The sequence below is a fragment of the Uloborus diversus genome, chromosome 6, assembly GCF_026930045.1.
Source record: "Uloborus diversus isolate 005 chromosome 6, Udiv.v.3.1, whole genome shotgun sequence".
Taxonomy (NCBI): Eukaryota; Metazoa; Arthropoda; class Arachnida; order Araneae; family Uloboridae; genus Uloborus; species Uloborus diversus.
The window spans coordinates 95,117,665-95,135,924 of record NC_072736.1 but is presented as its reverse complement, the minus strand read 5'-3'; the positions used below and the strand labels follow the sequence as shown (position 1 = coordinate 95,135,924).

At 34.5% G+C, this 18,260-nt stretch overlaps 1 protein-coding gene across 1 annotated transcript in view; it reads left to right on the top strand.

Annotated features, from left to right (window-relative positions):
• The first annotated feature begins 531 nt into the window (after positions 1-531).
• The window catches only part of LOC129224870 (uncharacterized), a 57,763-nt gene continuing 40,034 nt past the window's right edge, over positions 532-18,260 (top strand). Inside the window, exons 1-2 of the mRNA XM_054859417.1 lie at positions 532-765; positions 14,379-14,472. Coding sequence (XP_054715392.1) covers positions 14,386-14,472 — 87 coding nt within the window. The 5' untranslated portion in view covers positions 532-765; positions 14,379-14,385. The remainder of the gene's footprint in view (positions 766-14,378; positions 14,473-18,260) is intronic.

The window sequence follows — 18,260 nt, the reverse complement described above, 5'->3', positions numbered from 1 at the left end:
ACAAAATTACCTGAAGTTGTTGCTCGCAAGCATTTTACAATTTACAGTTCAGCTGTGGGGATGTCGAACTGACATTCCAAATACGCCATGTTGTTTATTTGAGCTCTATAATTTATTGCAAGGTTAGTTGTAGTTGTGCATTAAATCAAAACAAAGAGCCAATATTGAGCACATTGATAGTTCCGTTTTTGATTTAATAATTTAAAATTATAATTTAAGTGAATTCATTTTTTAAACAACACAAATTTGATCCGGATAAACCAGAGATTCGGAAAAACGAGGGCCGGATAAACAAGGTTCTACTGTATGTTCGCACTCCCAAAATTTGTGCTTGGAACGACACCAGCTCAATTCCACGGCATTTCGATAACCAGCTGTATGACTCATCATTCCTGGCATAAAGTGACATCTCCTTATTTATGTGTATGACTGGAACAGAGCCCTTTCTCAATAAAAAACTGGGAATGGTGAGAAAAAAAAACGTCCTCGAATTGTCGACAATCGAAACCTGGCGAAGGCATGGGGGTCACGGATGATTCTATGCTTCGAAACCCGAGAATCTCTGGAACTTAATTTTAGATTCCGGTCTGAGCGGGGGCGTCCCGTGACGTCACACGGATCCCGAAAGAGGAAAGTGGCGACCACAGGTGATTCTTCAATCCTCTCGGATTCTCTTCTAAAACCATCGGAAGAAGATAATTTTCTTTGTGGCAGGAAGGAGTATTTTTCGTCACTTAACGGGATATAAGATCAGTCAAGTGACAGGTAAGAAGATTGCCCTTTAGTGTCTAATTCAATTATAAATCTCTTTCAGTTACTCAAAGTATTTTCAATTCATAAGTGAAAAGTTATTGTTCTTTCGTGTTTCCTAATTGGCAGCAAAAAATGGTTACTAATTGAGAAATATTACATAATGACATTCATGACCCGGCGAAATTTAAGGCAATAAAACTTTTAATTTTAATTAAACTGGCCACGACCTACTCAAAGGTCAATTGAGGCAGTGAGAAGCAAAGGGATGTAAGTGGACATTTTCAAGTTTTGAGTAAAACGCTTTTAAAGAAAACATCCTAGGTAGGTTTTCATTGAAATTTTTTTTCTAAATCATGCTCCATAGCAGCAACTACCAGGACTACTAGTACCATCTCTTGCCCAAAGACAAGTTCACCTACCATGTGTACTGGTTATCTCCAAATTTTTAATTTTGCCACTTACATCCCTTTGCTTTTCACTGCCTCAATTATGAACTTTGAAAACAATCACTCTAATCAAATAGGATGTCCTCGCATTTCGAAACTTCGCTACGAATTCTCTGGGGCGTCCAAATCGAGATTGAAGTTTTCTCTTTATCCTTTTGAAATTTTTTTCTGTAATTGCTTTAAAGTTATCCCTGATGGGACTTTTGAAAACACACTACAAAACAAATGCATCTGAAATAATAGCATCAAAACGTCTTCAAGCATGTACGATAAACAAAAAAAAAAAAAATCTGTAGGGTTCAAATGCGTAGTCTCATATAAACTAACTTGAAGCAATATGGTTTTGGGTTGTAAATGGAAATGGCATATGGTTGATTTTTAAAAAACGTTAACTTGATATTTGGGAAACTATCAGATGACCTGCAGTTACTGATTTTTCTTGTGGTAATAAATCGACTGTTTTACGCATTAGAAAAACTTCAACAAGAATATAGGAGAACGGTAAAGGTTTTAAGTTATTTTCGTACCATAGAATAAAAACAAATTTTGTTAATAGATTTCAAAATTTCCCGCTGTTTCTGCACCGCGTCATCTGCAAAATGTTTTACCCAGCGGCATAGCTACACCTTCTGCCGCCCAAGGCGGTTCCTCAATTTGCCGCCCTTTTGTTGAGAAAATTTCAATACCTTGAATGGTCAAACGTATTTTAAATAAAACTGAAACTGAATTTAGGATAAATGGAAGCTCATTTATTTCCACATTTTTCGTACAGATGAAAGAAAAGGAGTTTATGATGGCCTCACCGAAAATTTCAGCCAATAATCTCAATTTTAGACAACTTTTAGTAACACTAATGGAAAAGAGAGTTAGGGTTTTCTCCCGATTTTTTTTCAAAGTTGAAGTTAGTTTTAGTCCTTCTTTAATGGCGTTATTCGGAGAATACTCAAGGAAATTTTCCGAAATTGAAGTGTTAAAAACACAATTTGAAAGAGGAGAACAAGCTCTTCCTCTTAAAGTGTCTTCAAACTTCAAATCGATTTTGGGCTATTCTTGGTGACACTAAGAGAAAGGAGATAGTTTACGGGATCTCTTAAGAAATTTTTCGATACCGAAGTTTCAAAAAACGCAACTGTAGGCTATTTTTTGGGACGTTAAGGAGTGATCTAATCTCACCAAAAATGAAAAGTCAGAGACGGCCCTTCCTTGGAAACTTTTTGAAAATGACATCGAAAAACGCTATTTTAGGCAAAAAATATGACTTGTTTATTGTAAAAAATAAGTTATTTTTTTTAACATCAGATGTGTCAAATTGTCGCCCCCCGAAATAGCGCCGCCCTCTCCGCCACACCCTAGTTACACCGCTGGTTCTACTCTTTTTCTACGCGTTCAGGTGACTCAATTATGAACTTTGCAGTGCATTCGAGTCCGTAAACTGTAAGCTACCGCCAAAGTCAATGCTAAGGATGAACTGCGAACCTACTATATCATCAACCCGGTTACGGTATTAGGGGCAGCTGCTGTACCCACGAACAAAATTTACTTTTCAATTTTTGCTGGTCTCTGGAAATGGATAATCGATCGGAAAAAATTTATGGCAGAATCTACAACTTATCATCTAATTTGGCAATTTTTGTCAAGTAAAAATCTTAAAGCTTTCAACCTCAAAAAAATTAAATAAATAAATAAAAAAATTAATTTGAATTTTGACATCTTGAATTCAAATTATGTTTTTCGCAATCACGAATGTGTGTATGTAGGCGTGTGTGTTTGAGTGTGGGGGGTATGTGTGTTTGTGTGTAGGGGATATGTGTATGTGTGTGTAGGCATATGTGTTTGTGTCTGTGTGCAGGCATGAATGCGAGGGTAGTTGTGTGTATGTGTGTGTGTATGTTGTGGTGTGTGTGTATGTGTAGGTGTCTGTATGTATGCGTGTGTGTATGTGTGTGTAGGTGTATGTGTGTGAAGGTGTATGTGTGTGTAGGTGTATGTGTGTGTGTATGTGTAGGTGTCTGTATGTATGCATGTGTGTATGTGTGTAGGTGTATGTGTGTGTATGTGTTTGTGTGTGTGTATGTGTGCGTGTGTGTGTAGTTGTGTATGTATGCGCGTGTGTGTAGGACATGGATGCAACCTGGAGACGGCTTTCGCTATAGTAGCAGCATCGTGAGGAGCCGGTCGACGGTGATGGTGCGGAGGGTGGCGGTGGGAAAATAAAATGATAGGACGCCAAAAACAGTCAAGTGAAAACAATAAGCAATCGTGATTGCTCAAAAAAAAAAGAAAAAAATCTTAAAAACCATCTTTTTTGTCCGTGGGTACAACAACCCGTTCATCCCGCGGACAGGTGCCTTTGTACCCATGGACATATAAAAAAATAATATATAAATAGGTCTGAGGAACTCAATTATACTCAATACATTTTCATAAGCCGTTTTATATTGAAATACTTCAAACATCCATTGAAAATAACATTAAATAAAATCTCTAACAGAAATTAAACTTTGAAAATTAATCAAAGGTTTTTTTTCCCTTTTTTAAATTTTCTTTAATCTTTAACATCAGTGAACTCTTTAAAAAAGTTATTAGTCTTAAGAGAGTTAATGATGTTATAAATAATTAATATGTTTTTAACCAAAAAAATAACTAGATTCATGATAGTATTGCTCTCTATAACAACTTCATTTTATATGCAAATTGAAACATTTAACCAAGATTAACCCACCACAAAAAACTCAGTTTAGATTAAACAAACAAAAATATAGAAAAGTTGACTTCAAATGAAAACAGGTGGGATCGACGGCCTGTAGATCCTACAACAGGTGGGGGTTACTTCAACACTATAACTTCAAGCCCTACCCCATCTTCAAATTCATGATCATCGTTGAAAGCAAATTTCGGACGTTGATGACAAGGCACTATTTTGAGGTACTTCACATTGTAAGAAGACTCATGTGTGACCCTAGGAGACTAAAAATTGCTGTCCGTGGGTACACATGGTTGTGTGTCCTTGGGTACACAGGTATGCCATTTTGGTTTTGCAAGGCAGTCACATCGACACGACCACAGTTTTACAACATTAAAAATCAGAAACAAAACCTTCAAAATATAGGGATTCATGATACCTACAACAAAAATGAATAATACAATCCACGACGAACGACAAAAAAAAAAAAAAAAAAAAAAAAAAGAAATTGCTCATGTTTTTTTTTTACTTAGACCCCACTAAAACCAAAAAAAAAAGAAAAAGAAAAATTGATAGAATCTTAAATGTTCGTTTGATGGCGTTGAAACGTTGAAACTTCCTGAGGTACTGGAGAGGGCTGTGATACACGCGTTGAACCCCAATTAGGATCTCTCTCGACGATATCCGGAATTTTCCGACCAACGTCCGCAGGTACAACCGTCCGTAGGTACAGCATCTTCCCCTATGGTATCAACCTTATTTTTTTTATCACCAATATGGAATTTCCGAGCAAGCGGCAAATAACCTCATATTGAAGCTAACAGTTTCCTTTTAGCTTCAATGTGAAGACATCTGCCACCAACCATCTTTACCCCGGTTATGAATATTCCAGATTATTAGTCTCAAATAAGAGAAACTGCAGTACAAAAACCCCAAATATCCACGTGCAGATTATCCACGGGGCAAGGCTCCTCGCTTGCTCCCCCCTAGAGCAGGCATTGCAATACCCGTCCATATTATTCTAGTTTCATAAAATTTGGTAAACTGTATTCATAATATCATTATACCATAGTAAATTATGTTCTACACACATACGTTTAGACGAAAGTTTAGTATGAAATTTTAATGTACCTAATCAAAACTGTTCTCTCCTCTTCTCCTCTTTTTAACCGACTTCAAAAAGGAGGCGGTTATCAGTTCATACCGTATGTATGTTTTTTTTTTTTTGTTTGTCCACTCATAGCGTCTCACCTAGTGAACCGATTTTGATGATTCTTTTTTTAATGGATAGAGGATGGCTCAACTTAGGTCCCATTACTTTGTTTGACCATATTTGTTCTTTAGATAAAAAGTTATGGGCAAAAAACAGCAAATTTCCCTATTAAATGATTAAAATCATATTGTAGCGAAGTTCGCTCTTTTCATCCGAGGATAACGGTGGCTCAGTGGTAGAATTCTCGTCTCCCACACGAGCAACCCGGGTTCAAATCCCGACTAGGACAAAGTGAATGTTACTAAAATTTCGTTTCTACTGTTTCCCGTATTTTCTCGAATGTTCTATTAATTTCTGTATCTTTTAAAGTTTGGAAAGTTACAGCACTTTTTCAAGTTGTATATAAGAAGATGTAACGTTCATTCGTGGTTCTGAATAAAGATCTCGAGTTGAGACTAACGAGTATTCGCTTCATTTGGCTTTCACATTGTCTTCGCTATTTTCATCTACGCGACAATATGAAACTCATTGTTATAAAAGTTTGGTGCCATATAACTGTAACATTAATAGTAATTGTAATGATATTAGAATAGTGATTCACGACCTGGGTTTAGCACCTCTAGGAGTGCGTAGAACAATTTCAAGCAGATGGGGGGAGGGGGGTGAATGCTTTTAAAAATGAGAATGAAAAAGTTAAACTGACTATAATTTTCTGAAATTCTTGTCCACATGAACTCTTTTCGACATTAATGACTTTTTAAGAGGTTTTACGAGCAAATTTTCATTCACACATCTCTGAATATGGATTTTCAGTATTAGTGTACATAAGGTTAAATCATCACTGTAGGTAATCATATATAGGTCATTTTTTACAACCAAATTTTCAAAACTTATCAATGACGAACAGTGGCAGACCTGCCATAGATGTTTCAAAAGTGACTGGTACTACATGCTACCCACACCTAGAATCTGGATTACCTCAAACTAATTTGTACTTAGCACGTTGAATCTTAAATTTCATGTCTTCTGATAATATGTTAAAACTAAGGTTATGTACTACTAAATTTTTGGTAACGTTTTTATAGTTTTCTTTAATCAGCTTCAGCTATCCTAACCAGCTTCAATTTCAAATTCTCATTTTCCGATTTTCCTACTTGTAGTAACCTTATATGGTAGGATGGGAAGGGAGGAGGATATTGACCTCACATCAGTCTTCGAGGGGGCCGCAGAGCCTCAAAAAGGTTAAGATCTCATGCACTAGAAGATTATTATTCAAAGAGGGACAAAATAAAATAATTATTTGAAATGTTATGCCATTCAAAGGTTTGAGGAAAGCTACAATAAATAAATTATTAAGTTAAAACTTCTCAATAGCTAAGCGCAGGACCCGATTAAGGTATTGGGAGGCCCTAGGTCAAACAGTTTTTCGTTATTCCTCTGTAGTCAAACCTGACAGTGTTAGCCATTAACTGAAGCAATTTTAGCAATTTGGAAGCCAACTTTAAAGCGAGAAACCTAGGCTATGGCCTAGCTGACCTATCCAGCAATCAGGATCTGGCTAAAAGGAAGTTATTTATAATTCATGAATTTAAGCTTTGATAAGCAAGTTGAGATGGAATTAATATCTAAAACTGATAACAATAAAACTACTAAAGTCAGCTTCAAAACGTTTCGTTGAGCAAGATGATGTCTACGAACACAACTTTTTTTTTGTGATTTTTATGCTTTTCAGCGATAAATTATTTTTTTATTTTATTATTATTACTTTTTTCTTTCATGTTTTGAATAACTGAACTTGTCAGAACTTTGGCAGCCGACCTAAATAACTTAGTGGGAGGCATAATAAGGTCGAAGAGTGAAGACACATCCCAGCCAACGCTTACCTGGAATTTCTCCAGAATTTTATATCCTTCGGAACTACAACAGCTGACAGGACAGAAATAACGCTCATCAGATACGAGAAATTGAATTTTTCACACGTCTATCCAACAACGCGTTTTTTGATGTTCGTTTTATGTTCCAAACGAGGATACTGATGGGACTCAAAGGATCCGTTATTCGATGCCTGTCTCGTGAAAATCGGTCTCATTCATTGCCCAAACGATGTGTGGATCGACTAAAAATAGGAATATATTTTTTGAAGTAGTTTGTGTTTTTTATTTTTGAAGGTTATACATTTCCGGAAATAAGACACAATCACAATCAATATATACAGGGTGTTCCGCTTTAACCTGCAATACCTCTATTTTCGTAATTATTTGTCCTAGATGCCTACTTCCGATTGCAAAAATGTTCAAGATCAGATGCAGAGTTTAGGTATTGAAAGTTTGAAGTAAAAACAAAAATAAGTCAAAAAATACAAAATTTAACTTTTTATACGGGCTCTACGTCCCCTAAATTATGTTTAGGGAAATAATTTTCCTTGAAAAATATTACTAACACAAAAAATTTTACATTTGTGCTACCAAAACGCAAGGTGATATTAGAGATTGAAGTTTTGAGGGACCATACAAAAGATGAGATTGGAACTTATCGCTCTTTCAGAAGAATGACAGGTTGTCGAAGTAAAGGAGCAAAGTATTTATATTTTTCATTGCTATTCAAAAATAAATACAAATTTTATGCCGTGATACTCAAAAACACACAACAAAACCTTGAAGAATTTGAAAAACCACACTCTGTGTACGCATATAATTTTAAACCCTTGTTAACAGCTATACTTTACCCCAAAAGGTGTTATTGACATCGGGCGTTAAATGGTGTAAGTCACAAAACGCTGCGTTTCATATCTCAGTGAATATTGGTCGTACTAATGTTAAAGTTTTGTCGTTGGAATTATTTTTTAATGGAGATTATTTCCCTAACTATATAAGTTAGGGGACCTAGGGCCAGTATTAAAAGTTAAATTTTGTATTTTTTGACTCATTTTTATTTTTACTTCAAACTTTCGATGCATTAACTCTGCATCTCATTTTGAACATTTTCGCAACTGGAAGTATGCATCTAGGACTAACGGTTGCGGAAATAGAGGTCATGCAGGTGAGCAGAGAGAGAGTCCGAAAAGTCCATGGCACATTATAAAACTTCATGGAAAAGGAACCAATTGCCGTACGAATATGCGGTTTGCACTATAACACTTCATAGGTGCAAGGATTTTTTATGACATCGTAAGAAAGGGGGAGGGGAGAAAAAATGAGTAATTGCTGCAGCGTCACAGTAAGAAAAACAAACGTCATGTGATGTGTTTAATCATTTTTTTTTAAACAAAGAAATATCTCTTATTACCTGAGTTCAATATATGTATCATTTGTGGACATGAGATAAAGCACCGCGTTTAGATGTGGTTCAAGCAACATACGGTGCACACAACTCCCATAATGAAAGGCTTTGTGTGTGAAACAGTTGATGTAAGTGTGTAAACTCTTCTTCCACCTCGCGAGGACAAAGCTTTAAGTCTTTTCCCGGTATTCGTTTTACCATAATTGTGTTCCAATTTAAAGAAACTGTTGATTTCAGTTTCCGATCTTCCTATATATTTCTAAATGCTTCAATCTGCCCTCTTTCATGAACAGTTAACTTCTTACCTTTCGATATCATCATCAAACCAAAACTTTGAAAAAATTAATGATAAATATACAATTTGAAAGGTTTCCACAACCTTATTAACTGCGGTGACATTTTTTTCCAGTATATGTAAGAGAATGTGGGGTCAAGTGAAATAGCGGGCAAAATGAAATTGTGAAATATTGACTCCGCTTTTAGCGCCACTTACCTATAGTAATATTTTAACTATGTGGTAACATACGTAGGCTATTCTAGTCAAGAAAAATTACCTCAAAAAATCAAAGCATGTGATAGTACAAGCAATTTTCAAAAATGGATGCTCAAATTGTAATATTTTGTTGTAAGTCAAAAATTATTTTAATATTTTCAATTGATAAAGTTCTTCTTATTAACATTTTAAGCATTTCTTGGGACCATTTAACAGTCGGTGCAGTATTTATTTTGCTAATATTTAGTTTATTTGTATTTTTAGTATCTTTCACAATGGGGTTGTTTCCTTCAATCAAAAGTAGTATTTTTTGTCCCTGAAATTGATAGAATAAGTTAAAAAAAAAAAAAAAAACATTGATCCAGAAAATACTTTCATTTTTCTAACAGTTATTTTTTAATTATTTTTTTTAATTTGTCCGATTTTTCGAACAAGGCGTGGTTTTGATGACGTCACAAATGACGCTCTTTGGCGCATCTTTCTACCACGTTTCCACGTTATAATAATCAAGATGCAAATTAAAATTGCTCTCTACGCTTGCTATCAACCATATCGTTGCCAATATACATGAGTAAAGATGCGAATTAAATATTTTGCTCTGTGAATGACAACACTGAATGGCATTTCATCATTTGTGATGTCATCGACGGACGCATAAGTATGAAAGCGCAGCGATTTAAGTATTTTTTTTAAATATTGAACTTAAACAAATTTTCAAAAAATTGTCAGATCCGATGTTTTTTAACCACTTGCGCAGCAAAGTGAAGTAGTTCATTTCGTTTACTCTTTCAATCATTTCCTAAATCACTTATGTATTCATTTCTTAAATAATTAATTTCAATTTCTTTATTTAATAATTCACTTATTAATTCATTAATTCACTTATATTTTTTATTCATTCACTATTTTATTCACTCATAAATGTTTCCTCGTGTATCAATTAATTAACTTATTTATTTAATAGTTTTTTGTGTAATTATCTTTTCATTTATTCAATCATCCTTTATTTGCTCATTAATTTATTCAAACTTTTCAATCGAATAGAAACTATTTAATTTTTCACTTTGTTCCATAAAAAAAAAGGTGAAAATTTTCCACTTTTTTTTTTTAAAGGCACAAATTTACCGCCAAAAGTAAAATAAATAATGTTCCAATGCAAGTTTTATTATAAAATACATTGTTCTGTCTTTATCTGCAGTTATTTTCAAAACAAATTTTCAATTTGTTCATTTTGAAAAAGCTCAGTCATCTTAACCATTTCACTTTGCTTCCTATTCTCCTACATGTAGTTTTGAAGATATACTTGTGGCTTTAAAGTTTTTATTCGGGCTGAAATACTAATTCAGAATGTACCACTGTTTTTTTGGTAATTATATACGTTACAAATCCTGACTGTTGCGTTATTTCTTACCTATGAACATTAACAATTAATAAATATTGAAGTCTCTTTCATTTCATTTTACCGTTTTCACAAAAAATTTTACTGACCTTAAAGGTTTTACTCAGGATGTACAGTGAGATTCTGCATTCTGAGAAAAAGACCATTTTAGTTTAAACGCATAAGTCAAACCTTTTAACTATAAGTCATATTTTTTGAAAAATTCCGGAAAGAGTGTTTTTATAGCCTGTCCCTTATTATAAAGTACTTGAAAAACAACATTAAAAAACAACAATTTGCATTTTTTTGCATTTCTTAAATCATTTATATGCACTTCAAACAAATGATATTATTTTTTCGATTACCAGAGCAGTTAATAGGAACTGACTTGAGGTATTTTTGAACCCGAATACACTGTGCACCCCCTGATCATTTGAAAAGGATCCTTCTGCTCAACGGACAAGCACAACACTATTTTCATCTTCACTTTCACTTCTCCATTTTCTATTAATTTGCTACTATTAAATGCAAAAAGAAAAAAAAAAGAGTTCAACATAGCTTTATGGAAGTAATGACGGAATATGCAAAATTTAAAACATGAATTGAAAAAAATAAAAAAGCTATTACTGCAGCAAAAATCAAGACTAATCAGCAACTTATGACTCGAAAACTGAGGATAGTTGATTACAAAGAAGACAAGTCAATAAAAAGATTTGGTTATATAGTAACACTTGTTGTGGGTGATGACATACATGTGAAGCTTGGAACTAAATCAAGGGGACTATTTTGTTTTTGCAAGGAAGAAAAAAAAAAGAGAGATCATTGATATTGTAGATAACTGACGTTTGTAAGCTTTTTTGAAGAGCCACTTTGCAAAACCCGTGAGAAATGTCACATTAAAATTTAAATTTGTTTCGCAGACTTTGTAATAGACCATTTTTTTTTACTACAATGTATTAAAAGTAATAATTAAGCATCATTTTTCAATATGGCCAACTTTACTCCAAGGTGGGCAAAAATGGGTCAGAACTTTCAGTTCAGCTTCTAATTTACAATTTAAAAAAAACTAGCTAAAATTAAATAAAAAATATTCTGAAACAATATAATGACAAGTTGCAAAAAGAACTAGTATGTTGTGGCCATCACGAAACTTTCTTCTATATTTTTCTTTTTTTTTTCTGATCCCTTCCCATGCTTGACGAGGAAGCAATATTCCCAACAAAAACAAAACTACACATGCAAAAACTTGACGACCATCCCAATGTCTGAATTATAACAAAAGCAAAGCAAAGAGCGAAAATTGAAAGTTATTTTAAAAGCCTTGCTTGAATTAATTACAAATATTTTATTTGTTAACAAACATAAGATGGCAACAGCTAAAAATTTTAAATCATTGAGATAATATTTCCGATCATTTCCATACAATTAAAATCACGAGAAATACGCAGACGACAATCTATTACGATCATAGACTAATAATAAGAGTAGACCGAGCTTTCCCAGACTTGCTGATGAAAAAATTGGTTCATGGATACATCATGTGACTGGTGGAAGGCTTGGTGAAAACTTTGGCAGCATGGTTGCTAGATGGCAACATTATCTATAGTTTGACACTCGACATGTATTTTAAGACGTAATGTGTTTTCATTATTTTTTTCCAGGTGCAGAGATTGAACTGTTTTTCTTTTAGTTATGCATTATTTTGACATTAGTAATTAGTTTTTGATCACAGTTTTCAGTAACTTTTATTTCATTCGGAACTGCTACGTCAGAGTTGGCGTAAACGTAATGGCGTAAACGTTTTGCGTGAACGCAAAAATGAACTAATCGGTATTTAAATTGAAATTGTAGGAAAAAATCTTACCGTTTGCCGATTCTTTTCGGGCGCTTGCATCTTTAATTGCTTAGAGGGTTATTGAAATCGAATAAAGAAAATGCACAATACTATCTAAACGAAAAACTCATTATATTAACAAAATATTTAGTACTTAGAATAACAAATTTACAAATCGGACTCCATAAAAGATCATTCTTCCGTGTTCCATCAATTCTATTTATTTTATTTCTCAAAGGCGTTGATCGTCTGCTACGATCAACGTCCGATGTTGCTAGGATATCCACCAGTCACATGGTTTGGTTTATGAGCAGCAAAAGGGTTGCCATAGCTCGGTCTATTCCTATTATTAGTCTATGATTACGATTTATTTTTCTTATTGTTGCATTAATAAAGCTATTTTTATTCGCAAAAAAAAAAAAAAAAAAAAAAAAAAAAAAAAAAATCAACACCTCTTGGAGCGGTTGGCGTCAAAATTGAACCAAAACCTGTTTACATATGGATTCACATATATTCCAAATTTCAACCAGAACGTAGCATTACTTCTTGAGATAGGACACTCACAATGGAAAAAATGAACTTGCGATTGTGCTACCCCCTTTCAGCTGTTGACACCAAAATAAAATCAGCTCTTATACCCACTAAGGGCTACTTGCCGATACATTTTTCTTTCATTCTGTTCATTATTTCTTGAGATACAGCAGTCGCAATTGACGACGAAAAACGTTCTATAGCTCAACCCCCGTTTGAGTTATTGACACCAAAATTGAATCAGCACCTGTTCCTGTTAATGGCAACATATGGACCAAATTTTGTTTGATTCCGCCAGTTATTTCCTGAGGAATAGCAAGCACGCGTAACTCAAAAAACGTCCCATTGCTCCACCCCCCTTGGAGGACTTCGCGCCAAAAAATAATGGGCACAAGTTCACATAGGGGCACATATGTATACCGAATTTCGTTCGATTTCATGCGGTAGTTTTTGCTGTAGAGCGGCCACAAAAAACTGGTCACACACAGACGTGACACACACACATACACACACACACAGACAGACAGACATTCTGGCTTTTGTTTTGAGATTTTTCCTGTAATCGGGGGATTTAAAATGTTTCCTTTTCGGTTACTTTTCCGCAATCTGTCGAAAAATGTTACCACTTTTTTTTTTTTTTTGTTCAAGCCTGATTGTTGAACACGTGTCACTCGACATAACTTTTATTTTCGAGGTAGATCGTGAAAAGCCGGGCAACGCAGCTAGTTTTTATTAATTTTTTTTGTGGTTGAAAATTAACATTTTTGTTTGACTGCACGAAACTAATTTCCTGTTTCAGTTGGTTAAAACATTGTGGTCAATGAACAGCATTATTACGCCCACTCGTATTAAACTTGCAGTACCGCATGTGTCTTGCTGTTAGTTAAATTCAATGACTCATATTTGAGATTGCTGACCTGAAGAACCAGGGAAATCTCGTTACAACGCACTTTAAGAGACCACAACTTTTTTCATTGCAACGGAAATTTTTGTTGTAATCGAATTCAAGTAACGCAATAGAAATTAAATCGGGACTGAAAATTTACCTCGTTGAAACGAATATTTCGTTGTATTGGTATTCGTTGTAACGGGACTTCATTGTAATGTTGTTGTGGAGGCTGGCACACGACCAAACTGTGTGACCTCAATTTGGGGTGCGCTGCTTCACTTTTCCAACTGTACCGCAATTTGGTGGGAAGTCCGACTTCTACAGTACACACATGCCATATGGATCCGTTTTATAGAGTAGGCAACCATTTACAGCATAACAACACATTCACACAAAGAAAGGAAAAGGAAAGAAGAGAGAAAGTACGTCCATGCCCGATCCAGGATTCAAACCCGGACCTTCCTGTTGCAGTCAGACTTCACTACCACTAGACAAGGCAGGCAGCACTTCATTGTAATAATTGAAATATTTACAGTTACACCCCAGTTAACATTTATGCCTCCAAACATTTTCAAAAGTATACTTTTTACATTTCGTAAAAAATAGTTCAAAAAAGGTATATTTTTTGCACTATTGGGCTTTTTTGGGGCCATTTCAGAACCTGAAGATATTATCCTAGTACAGTGGATAAAACTTCAATGGTCATCTTTTCATGCTAAAAGGCAACTTTTAAGACCCCAGGCGTTTTGAACTTCAAAAATTTATTTTTGTCCTTCCACCCTACTCTCTCTCTCTGCGTATGTGTGTGTTCAGTGATTGAGATCTTGAGTGGTTATTTAGTATAAAAAGAATGCTAAAATTTTATTTCATTCTTTCTAGAAAAAGAATGCATAACGAACATGACGAAGAAGAATATGAAGGAGAAGAAATAGACTTGGATTCCATAGAAGATGAACAAACTCTAATCGAACTGGTAAAATATTTTTCGATAAAAACTTATAAATATCTTCATCAAGTTCATTTGAAAAATATTTCACGGTGTCATTTTACAGATAAATTTAAAAACAACTTGTGCCGATCATTTCATTCATTTTCTCTTAAGGAAATTGTTTGGAATTTCAGAAAAAGTAACTCGGTTGTTAAAGAGTATATAAAGCTTAATTTCAATTTTAACGAACATTTCTCCCATGAATATTTTTTAGTTGAGTGAGAATAAGAGTACCCGTACTTGTCCCGACAATTTCATTTAACATTTCTGTGTTTAGCGAAATTTGTACTTTCTGATATTTTTTTTAAATTGAAAAATGGAATTTGTGAAATCATTTAATAACTCATACAAAATTAAACAAAATGTTCAAAATGCCACATTGGCGAAATTAACAAATATCAATTCAATTGGTGGATTACTTTTTAGTGTAAATTTTCTCAAACTTTGGCGTCGTTGAAATTATATCAATTTCCGTACTCTATGCTCTCGACCACGAATGGCATTTGCGATAAGGTATTGATGAATCTAATTAGTATCAAACAAGAATTTTTTTTCTGAGTGTGCAGTAGAATTCCAACTAGCAGAATAAATTTTAACCGAACCTCCCCCCCCCCCTCGGATAACTAAATATTCGGATGATTGGACATTTTCCAAAAAGAATATTTCAATTTATTATTGAATGTATCTTGTAAAATGGGAGAGAAAAAACTAGCTATTGTTAAAGAAAGAGAGCTTTGAAACAGTGAAATGAAAAAGGCACAATTTCACTTTTTAAGCGGACTTACAAGTGCTGTACATTAGTACAGTATGTACGCACCGAACTTTAAATAAAAATCATTGCTTGCGACATGTCTCCGTCAAAGTAAACTGTTAGACCAGTTTCACGGAGTTAATAGCGGGCAGACATTCCTTTGCGAATCGCAATTCTGAAAGTGATTCGGATAATCAGCGATTTGGATAATAGGAGTTCAAATAACTACAATTTTACTGTATATTAAAAGTGATATTTTTACAACTGCTGTGCTCCCCCTCCCCCGACCTCTAATTTAAATTTATTCTCTCCACCTCCTAGCGGCATGTCCTACAGATTGGAAACTATTGATTCATGGTACATCATATTCATTGCTTTTTCTGTAAAGTGTTAAATTATCTAGCGAAAGAAAAAAAAATTATCTAGCGAATAAGAAGTCACGAAAGCCTCATAATCTTTGGAATTTATTTTCATGCGTGAACAGCCTGAATCTGTTTAATGTGTGAAAATTTACACAAAATTGAAAATAAGTGCAAGAGCTGAGCATCCATGAGCTCCCATGCAAAATTAAACCATGAGAATGTAGACAAATACAATGCGAACTTACATTTTTGCAGGATGTGGTGATGCATCTTTTGGGGCTCTTTTGTCCACCACAAAAACTATGTAAAACACTTAACATGTGAATTTTTGAGTAATCTTCAGGCTCCCGATAATGGTGGGGACCCTCGAAATTGTGACATTTGCAACATGGGAGATTCACCACTGCATATGTAGTACTATACTGCACTTACGGGAAAGGTCACTAAAGACACACAAAAACGCGCCATTTGGCGACAACAAGTAATGCATGGTTGGCTTGGACAAGAACAAATTGGTTCCAATGAATTGGTCGAAACGAATATTGTTTATTTATTTATTTATTTATTTATTTTTATTTCAGAAAAACATCCTCAAAAATGACATAGCTTCTTCTGGCAACCTCTTTGTTTACTTCTGATCCATCTTTATCGTGAATGCAGCAAAGATGTGATTTTATTCCATTCTTTCGTGAGCGTGTATGCGGCTTTATGAGTTTTGCATGACTCTGTTTTGCTTGTGCGCAAGAGTTTGAATTACTTCTTTCCTTCTATCTATCTCTCTCGCTTTGGTGACGAATTTTGAATACATTCACCCTCATATATATAATTATTTCGAGTAACCGGCGAGTTTCAACAATGAATCTCGCGCCACGGCATGATAATTTGATAATATGTTTTGGTAATGTTTGACATGCAGAGAAAGGCTTTATGGTGACAAGGCTGAACTCGATCCCGTAACTTAACTGTTTTACTGGTAAGACTCATTTCAGGGGAATGCAGAAACGAAAAAATGGTCAACAATGAACGCTACTTACTGGAGTTCAGGGTTACAATTTCATTTATCAAAATATCACCAAACAGGCAATGACTTCATTCAAATGTGGAAGCAATTCTCACCCGTCATACCTTGACGGGTGATTTTCTAGTTTCTTTAATAACTGTAAAAATTCATAAATTTTTAAATATTTAAAGTACTCTTAAACCTTTAGTCCTGATTAATTTAGTGAAACGTTTTTGAACAAGATATGATATGCAGTTTGCCAAAGAGAAATATTTTGCACAGTTCGTATTATAAACAGCGCATGTATAAACGATATGAACAATGCAGGCAAAAATAGTTAGTGACGGCATCAGACCAGCTAAAGCATTTCTCAACAAATAAAAAGCGTTAACACTTTAAATTATTATTTTCGATTCTCAAGTTGTTGAAATTAATGTACAAAGTTTTCACTTTAAGTCCTTAAGTGCAAAGTAAAAAAGAAAAGGTAAACTGACTAATGCACTCAAGTGATCTTTAAAACCTCTTAATTTCCTACTTAAGGCGTTTGTAAAGTAAAAATAGCACCTAAAAAGTTACCATATTTTTTTTCCTCATTTTTTAAAAAGCAGTGCAGCGTCTTCCATTTTTTATTTCAGATAGTTATTTTGCAACAGGCATCTAATTCTCTTGTAGTGAGATTTTTAACTCCTTTTCAGAAGAAATACCTCTAAACAAAATCTTGTATATCTAGAAAACCACCCGTCAAGGTACGACGGGTGAAAATTGCATCTACATTTGAACGAGGCAATTGCCCGTTTGCTGATATTTTGATAGCTGAAATTTTAACCCTAACTTCAGAGGATTAACCCTAAACTCCTTTAGATAGCGTTAAATGTTGATCACTTTTTTGTTTCTTCATTCTACTAAAAGGACAGCCTTACCATTAAAACAGTTAAGTTACCGGATACAGTTCAGCCATTTGAGAAGAGATAAAATGGAGGGTGTGAAGACTTTCATCCGTGAAACCCAGACCCCAAGTCACGTGCTAGGTTTTCAAGCAAAGCATTGGAAGAAATCAGGAATCTCTCTTGTTTCACGTAAAATGTGCCAACCATTTGTCGTTGCTGAGTCACGTGACTTGGCGTCTTTGGGTCAGCTTTTTCTAAGCCAATTGATTGGACTTGCTCCATCCATTTTAATTCCTGCTCTAAGGCTCAGCCTTGTCAAAATAAAGCATTTCCATGCATGTCAAAATTACCAAAGGCGCGAGTTTCATTGTTCATGACGTCAACGTTACTCGATCAGTGAATTCACTATTATAAAAATGAGGATATGAATTATTTAATTTAAATTTCCCGAAAAAGTAAATAATTAAATAAATTATAATAACCATAAATAAATGAATGAATAAATAACATTATTTATCCACAAATGCATATCATGTAAACTATAGATAGTTGGTGCAAACCTAACCTGATAGCTTTGTGAAGCCAACGCAGAACCTAATCACAGCGTTTCGACGCTGCCAGGTTAGGTTTGCCCCAACTACAGAGTGATCGTACGGTCATTCATGCGTTGCTGTTTTTTTTCCTGTTGCATAATGCATTTTTTGATTTTATATGAATTTGGGGTGCCCTCCCCCCTTCTCTTTTAAAATGCCATTAACAAAATCTGTTGAGGA